This window comes from Labrus mixtus, chromosome 13 (assembly GCF_963584025.1).
Source record: "Labrus mixtus chromosome 13, fLabMix1.1, whole genome shotgun sequence".
Classification (NCBI taxonomy): Eukaryota; Metazoa; Chordata; class Actinopteri; order Labriformes; family Labridae; genus Labrus; species Labrus mixtus.
In genome coordinates, this window is record NC_083624.1 from 22,062,740 (window position 1) to 22,071,627 (window position 8,888).

At 39.9% G+C, this 8,888-nt stretch overlaps 1 protein-coding gene across 1 annotated transcript; it reads left to right on the forward strand.

Annotated features, from left to right (window-relative positions):
* Positions 1 to 1,959: 1,959 nt before the first annotated feature.
* vgll3 (vestigial-like family member 3) lies at positions 1,960 to 4,937 on the forward strand. The gene is made up of 4 exons (XM_061054174.1): positions 1,960 to 2,242; positions 2,984 to 3,332; positions 3,656 to 4,198; positions 4,298 to 4,937. Exons 1-4 carry the CDS (start codon positions 2,138 to 2,140, stop codon positions 4,336 to 4,338), a joined length of 1,038 nt encoding a protein of 345 aa, XP_060910157.1. The 5' UTR covers positions 1,960 to 2,137; the 3' UTR covers positions 4,339 to 4,937.
* Positions 4,938 to 8,888: the final 3,951 nt, after the last annotated feature.

Below are 8,888 nucleotides of genomic sequence, written 5' to 3' on the forward strand. Positions count from 1 at the left end.
AACTTGCCCATGGTTTTGTATTAATTTTTGTGCAATTGAAAGATTATATTCAGTAGATGGTCCATTACTACTTTCTGCACACTTCATGTGGCTGCAGGAGCTGGGGAAAGAACGATGGACGATAAGACGATGGACTCCACCACTGAGCCCAAGCCGTCCACATAGCCAAAGAGTTAAGGTCTTTTATTTCTTACTTTACACCATTTGTTGTGCTATTAAAAGTTAGCAGACCCCAACATTATTTCATTTCAGAAAATATTAAACCAAATTACATTACATTCAGAACATGATATATAAAGTGATTTATGTGCATATACAACTGAGCAGGTATTCATATATGACCTACAGTACAAATGAAATTGCACTGTATGTCATTCTGGGTCCTACTATTATACCTGTTGGATTTCCTATGCACCTATAGCTAATTAAAAGAGACATAAAGCAGTATAACAAATGCACACATCACCACCTGAAATAATAGAAGAATTTAAGAAAGAGATTTGCTAAACTTTAACTTCATAAATCTGCTGCGTATCAAACTGGATAACATGTGCTGCTTTTTCTCATTTTGTAATTCATCACTTCTACCAAAGACAAACTTCTGGACCTTATGGTTCTTTTTGGGCTTAGAGAAGGTCCTTCCAGTGTGCATCCAATGACAGCCATGTCACATGATTGACTTCACCAACAGGTGGCAGCAAAAAACACATTTCAGTCAATCAGGGAGTTTCATTCAAAAGTATGAGAAGGAACAATCCATAGTATCCATGGGGGTCTAATCAGGGTGGGTACCCTAGGATTGTTGAATGCTTGAGGACATGCCTGCAACATATTTGGTTTTATCTAAACTGTGTGATACAACAATATGTCATGATGTGATGATGCACACTTTGAGCAAATGATGGATCTTCTAAAAGGTTAGTCAAATGTTTATTGTTTTAAAGCCAACCATTTAATAAACTATTGCAGGATTAAGCAGCTTAAACGATTATCAGGTATATGAATGTAGAATCTGAAGGCTAGGCACAAGTTTTTTGGCTTCCTAATTGTTCTTGTTTCTGTTCTGAGTTGTTTTGTAATCTTAGCACAGCTCTGAACCGTGACTGAGCGGGCTCCAGTTTAGTGAAGAGCAATTGGCCCATTCATTTCATCAACTATTGTCGAAAACCAATTGAGATTTTTATTTTCTCTAAACAAATATCTGCATAAGAAGGTGGATAACAAAGTTTTAGATGTGTTCCCTCAACTTTAACCCATCTTGTGACTTAAGTGGTATTTAGACTTTAAACAATAATTTATCCACAGAAAAGGACATTTAACAAAGATATCAGTTTTCAGATTTCTACTTGCTACACCAGAAAGCCTCAAACATCAGCCAATGGTGCCATAAACTAAAGCTTCATTAGATCATAGCCAATGGATTCAGCGAAGGAGGGTTTTATAATTTTAAGTGTGGAGAAGGCATTTAAATAAAAAACAAATGATAAATGAATAAATAAATAAATACTTACAAGAAAATTATATGACTTAAGAATAAACTTTTAGGTGTCTGGTCAAAGTTTCCAGGGACCCTATTTTCAACATCCTAAGCTCTGACACTAGCCTTGAGATCCTGGGTCTCTGAAATGTAAAATCTCAATGTGACCCAGTACTACATGACCAGTGGGAATAGAACCCTAATGCTCGCAGCTTTGTAAGTGCCTTGCTAAACGTCCCTGGTCCATGCAGGCCCTTCCCTGGTGGGCGTGAATAAGTGGCCTCAGCCCTCTCTAAATATAACTCCCCTCCAAAACAGAAAGAGAGAAGGAGGGAAAGGAAAACTCACCCAATCAGAAGCGCTGTGAAAACTTGTCACGGAGGAGTTTTTTTTAGGATACAGTGTGTTTGTCTTTTACCGTTTTGATCATTTTTGTGGGCCCGGGTGTTGCTAGTGGGGCGCACGGCGGGTGGTGCATTGTGCGTATGCAAACTGGACGACATGGCTATTGTGTGCGTTTGGGCATATATGGAGGCGCCAATGGCTCGGAGGATACAGCCCGTCTGAAGTCCCGGAGCGAAGAGTTGCCATCGGCTGTTTTGTGCGCGTATTTTCTCTCCTCAGACATTCTCTTGGCACCAACCGCTCCGCGTTGTCGCTATGAGCTGCTTGGATGTGATGTACCACCAAAGCTATGGAGCGCACTACCTCCCTGCAGCGGCGTACAAGGCGACGTACTACAACCACCATCACCAGCAACAACAGGTGAGAGGTCCTTCATACAATACGCAATGTAAATTCAATCTTCATGGGTTTTTTTTCCCCATCGTAGTAGAGGATTATAACCGGCGTGTGTAATGTGTGAAACAAATCATAACTATACCGTGAAAAAAAATGTTAAGTGTTAAACAAAATACGCAGCTGCAGTAAATTCAACTTAAGTCGTTTACTCCGATAATAAAGTTAATAAGCGTGAAGAAAAATGTCAACCGAGGTCACAGTAGAAATATTTCAGACACTTTCCAAGGTCTTCTATGTTTTTGTTTTTTGTTCAGGACACCGCCTCAAACTTTCTCTACGCGTAGCACCCCTTAACTTCAATTAGAGTTTTGAGTGATTAAATTCCAGTCTGACGATCGGCATTCACATCAGGTCATGCGTAATGACACGGAACTATTAATCCTGCGGTCAAATGGTGATGTAATGACAGCCGGTCAGTCACTCAGGAATGTGGATGAGGCACATTGAGCAGTGGGAATCCAGTATGGGAAAAAAGAAACTATTTTTCACACAAGTTCCCAGCTGCTCCAAGAGAGCGTCATTTCCAATCAAATGATGTATTTATTATCATTTTGAGTTTGTTTTTGTGTTATTATATTGGAATGTTTTAACTCTTAACTATCCAGATTCTGAAAGTTATTTGCTATTCCTGTGAAATCTATTTTACTCCTGTTGGATCTGACAGTAAATCTCTCTCTCGCTCTCTCCCTCTCTCCCCTATTCCAGAAAAGGCTGAGTGTTTACAGTAAGATGCAGGAGTGTATTGAGCAGCAGCAAGTAGGAGGAAGAGGGATGCTTTCCAGGGATCAGGGCCTAAACAGGCAGGCTCCGGCGGCACCAGGAGCCGAGTCAGGCCGCAGATCCACATCAGAGCTGAAGGATGTTACTCAGCCGGCAGAGGCGGAGTACTTGAGCTCTCGGTGTGTTTTGTTCACCTACTTCCAAGGCGACATCGGCGACGTGGTGGATGAACACTTTTCTCGGGCTCTCAGTCAGTCGAGCAGCTTCAACAGCGAGACCAAACCCATCAGGGTGACCCAACCGTCTGCCTCAGCCACTGCGGGCTTATGGAAAGGTAAGGGGGACAACTATCTGAAATAGTTCTAAAAAGGAAAAACAATTCTGGCTTGGATTTCCTTTAGTGACTTGATTTTATCGTAAGCTTATTATGGAATATGATTCTAAGGCCCACTTGGTCGAGGCAGATGGCTGGCCACAAAGTTCTGTGGTTCTGCTTGAGGTTTCTGCCTGTTTCCAACTGGTTGTTCATAGGAAGAATAATGTTGGTTCATGGTAAACAGTATTAAAAGAGTCTGGACCTGCCCTTTAGTATTTAATGTTTGTTGTGAAAATCATATATGATTGATTAATTAAGTCTTTGTGTTATGTTTGTTTCAGATGGTGGGTCTCTCCCTGAGGGTCAAAGCAGTTCAGTGTGGAACAGCACTTATCCATCCCAAGCCAGTCCTTGCCTCCCCTCTGTCTCGGTCTCAGTCCACCCAGACTTTTCCTCCAGCCCCGTTTCCTTCAACCACCCTGATGGAGCTCTGTGGGCCGACCACATTCTGTCGCAGACCAGCCTCCCGCCCCCATCAACACTCCCCGATAGCTGGACCTACAGCTTGAGCCCCCAGAGCACAACTGGCTACCCCAATGTCCATAATGTCTACCATTCTCACCCCCACCTCCACACCCGGCATCACCACCACCCCATGCTCCATTCATATCCCACCCACAGCCCGGCATTGGATCCCAGGTTTAATCCTCTGCTGCTACCTGGCGTTAGGAACCCGAACCAGCCGAACACCAGCACAGGGAGTTCCCCCCACAGCGAGGGGGTAAAGACAGAGATGGACCCGAGAAGCAACAGCCCCATAGACGCCTCTTCTGTCACCTGGCAGTCCTCGGCCCTCCAGGGATCCTTGGAGGTGTATGACTCAGGTAGATACATCAAGAGAATATCTTTATAGAATCAAACACTTACTTACTAGACTTGTCCAACTCTAAATGTATTCTAACTTTATTCTGTCCTTCCTCCAGCTCATGATCAAACCAAAGCAAAGACGTCAGTTTGGTTCTAACGGATGAAGGAAAAAAAGAAGATGGAATGTCAACTCACACCAAAAAGGAACAATTTTGTGGCCCAATCAATGTGCTGCTGCAACACCAGCACTGTAATGTACTATGTAGATGGAAAGCTTTTTGTAGCTCGGACTGTGAGTCCTGCACTGTCCAAACGACGTATCATGAAAATGAACTCAGGCTCTGGATTAAAATGACAGCGGTCTAATGCTTTGGCTGCAGATTAAAGCCCATGAAGAAGAAAACACTGACTGTCACTGGACTGAACGGACTATAAGCTTTAAGAATCGGAGGACTCTTCTTCTTGTTCATCTTCTTTGTGGTCAAAATAAAACTTTTTTTTTTTTTTTGTGCAATGTGTGACCAAGTGGTTCTGTTTCAAGAACTTGATTTTGATCCACATTTGAGTTTTGTACAGTAACGTTTCTGTTAATTCATGTTTTATTTCTGTGTGCACAGTTCTGCCAGGCTAAGGTGTTTGCTGGATGATTTTTTGCTTTAAAAAAAATGTTGCCTGAACTTTTGCTATGTTGCCTTCAGAGATTGTGTAGTGTAAATAGTCGTAATGAATGTTCAAGAAATAAATGGTTGAACTTTATTTGTGAATGAAGGTTGATTTTTTTTCGACATACACATTATTTAACTATATATATTTATTTACTATACTAATACTTATTTCACCCCCCCCCCCCAAAAAAATAAATAAAATAAAATGAAGCTTTTGAGCAAAATTTACACATCATATACATTTCAAATGTTATTTAATTCACCACATCACTCAAATATCTGCATACAACACATAAAATAAAATGTTTTTTTCCAAGAGGCTTTCATTGTGGCGCAACATTTTGTAGAAAATGTCCCCTTTTTATGCCAATAAATGACATGTGCTTCTGCTTTTCTAAAATTCTGAAACAATCTCATGTTCCTTTCCCATTACACTATAAATAAGATTAATGTGTGGCATAATTGTTTTTCTGAAAAGTGAAACTTTACCTTATTCTGATTTGATAATAGTGTTTTTTTTTTTTTTTTTAGGACATTAAAGGTGCACTATTGACTTTTGGTTGAGAAATGTGAAAGTTGGAGAAATGTACAGATTATGTGGTATATGTTCATAACTCTATACACAAACTGTCCTCAGAGGAAAATATGTCCCTGCAACACTGTTTGAAGATAAAATGCTACGAGAGAAGTTGAGGTGGTGGGTCTGCAACAGTGAAACTGTAACTCTCCTGGTAGCTTTTAAGCTCCAAACAGTGTTCCAGGGACCCATTTTCTTCTTTGAGTAAAGTTTGTGTATTCAGTTCAGAAAATATAGCATAGAATTGTTTAACTTCTCCAACTTTCAAATATCACCACCAACTCTACATAGTGCACCTTTAAACATACATTCTTTTGAGTGCTCCCATTCCATAAAGAAAAATAAATTCATGGAATATTTCCTGTCAATAACAATCTGTTTTATTGTTTCACAACTTTAACTCATTTGAAGGCAGACTTGGTCAAATGATTAACTTTGAAGAAAATCACAATTGTGATGTAATACAATAAGAAAGGGTATGGTACATTTTGCCTTGTACTCAGTTCATGTGATTTGGCAGCAACTTAACAGGTGATTGTTTTAAATCTCAACACCATATCTTCATGAACACTAAGCTGACTGTTGATCAGGAAAAGGATGTAGCTGTTTTTGCAATACACTTCAACTTTATGTTCTGGGTTATAAAAAAAATCTGCTAAACAACAAATTGTGTATTTGGACCAGCAGGAGCTGAGTTGTGGTACTAAGGGAAGTGAGTCGCATTCCACAGACCTTTATTGTAAGATACCATGAAATGTCGTGTCTGTCTTCACACAAACACACACATAAAAGCACACGTATGCTCCCAGACTGCCAAACACACACCAAAGAATGCATTTCCTGTCTGGACAGGAAGTTTGTCAGAAACTCACACACCACTTAGAAACTCAAAAACAAACACAGTAAGAAGATTTCAGGTGACTGATTCTGTCTAACTTTGTAGACGTTTGTGTGCAAAAAACATTAAATGCACAGAGCAGTCTAGTGATCAGTGTTCAGAATGAAGGTCTGAGCATCCTAGATCTTAAAGAATTTCAGAAAATGTTTTTTTTTTTTCATTTTGACTCCTTAAAATGATCAGCTGCTTTGAATTCTTCCAGAGGCAGCATTATTTGTACCCATCCTGACATATCGACAGCTGGCCGCCGAGCTTAAGCAAGTAAACGGCCTTGTGTGTATGTGTGCGTGTGTGTGTGTGTGTGTGTGTGTGTGTGTGTGTGTGTGTGTGTGTGTATTTGCTCAGTAAGTGGTCAGACCAGGTGATCAGCAGTCTTACAGCCTACTGACATTCCAGCCTGCTCTCCTGCGTGCGTCTCTTGTTCTCCATCTCCACCAGACAGCGGGACTTCAAATCTGAACCTCAGCAGCTGCTTCTCCATCCCTATGTATTAACATCATGAGGAGCAGAATTATTCTGATAAAAAGGAGAATCTAGTATTCTGAGAAGCCAAGTCTAGCCAAGCCAAATCTAATCAACATGAGAATCATGATGTTTTTATTTTGTGTTCTTTGCTCATGTAGTCAGATGGCAGTTCAGGTCATAATCCCAGAGTTGATGTTTCAAGATTCTACGATGCTAGCTCTGGTTATTTCCAGCATTAAAGGGCTGCAAATAAATATGAACTAAAACATTCAGAAAAAAAGGATTTCTGCAAACATGCATCTTTAGAATTTTGTATCATGAATGACTTTTGGTATAAAAGTCTCTTTTATATCATATTTTAGGAAATGTAAAACAGGCCTCAAAGATGCTCACAGGTCAAATATGGGAGCAACAGAGAATAAACCAAAAAAAAAAAAAAACAAGGCAGTAGAAAATATATAAAAGATGAAGAGATTCACACGATTGTCAAGAAAAAGCACGTCCTCCCCTCTCCACCTCTTCTCTCCTCTCTCCTGTCCTCCAGACCTCCTGAATAGCATTAGCATGTAGCTTCTGTGTCAGCATGTAGTGTACTTATATGCTAACAGGCGTCCCACTGGCAGCCTTGGAGAATCACCACAGGCACTTCCACTGCAGGAAGAACCCCAAGTTACAGCAACACGGAGCTGGAGGCATTATAAGAGTGAATTAATAGGTCGATTATTAAAAGAAAAAAGATGGTGTAGGCAGGAGATTTAGGAAATGTTGCATGTGTAGCATAAGCTTGTTATTATTAAAAATTTAAATAGCTTTTTGTTTTGTGCTGATGTGTAAAATCTTCAGTAATAATTGATGACGTTGTTATTCAGTGTTCATGCTTGTTTTACTCCATCAATTGATAATATGATCTGTGTTTCAGGTGACATAATTATTGTTATGAACTTAGTGTGGTCTTTATATTTAAATGAATCCATCTAACTTGTCGTTTTAAATATTGAGATGAAGGCAGTTCATAGTTTGGGGGCATTATAAACTCTCTTGAGGTGGTTGTTTGGGACACATTTTAAACTTCCAGCCAAAGCACATTAAAAGTCTTTAGTTACAACAGATAGAGCGAGTTGTCCACTAATCAGAGGGTTATCAGATAAAGAAAATTTAAATAGGATTTTTAGGTTTTCTTCATAGTCCTAAAGGAATATACAGCGTATCTGTGATCAGCTATTGAATTAAATCAAATGGAATTGAATCCAGCTTAACTCAACTGCACTCATTTAGCTGTGTGCTGCAGAAAAAAAGTATGAAAATGGGAGACAGAAGACAAATGCTGAAAGACATTTGCCGACTTGAAGGAGTCAGAGTCCATGAAAAGAGATAAAAGGAGTGAGTGAGAGAGAGAGTGAAAGCTGATCAGTCATAACACTGCCCAACTACACATTCCAGAGTAATTGAGCGGATGATTAGTCTCACAATCAGCAACACAACACCAGCTGTCTGAACACAAACTTATATAAATACAGAGATCAGGACAGAGGGAGAAGACAAGAGAAATGAGGTGGAGTGGAGAAGTGTAGAGAAATGGAGATAAGGAGATACAAAAGATTAATCAAATCTAAAAGGCATTAAAGCGATCATAATCTGTCCTCACATCCATCTCACTACATTTCCTCTTTTTCCCTTCAAACATCTTATTTATCACTTCCACGAGCCATCTTTGTTCTTACAAATCCCTTGGATGATTAGTGCTAATTTGCCCTCCTTGTGTGGGAATAAGGGGTATTGGGGGTATTAGCGAAAGGCTCAGCTTTCACCACTCTGTTTGTGTCAACAGGGCAGCCTAATGAAGCGTGCTGGGAGTGTCACACAACACTTGTTCTGCTGATTAGACTTGATTTGCCTGGTCTTCTCTGTTTTAAATGATACCTGACCACACTATACTAAAACATAGGAACACACCCAAGGGTTAAAGAAGCCATACAACACATTTTGTAAGTCTATTACTTGACAAGTAGTTGAGTATTTACTTCCTCTGTCTGTCTTAAATACAAATTATTCCTGCAGGTCAAATGACAGAATAGTTTAATGGGTTTAAAAATAACCAAAAA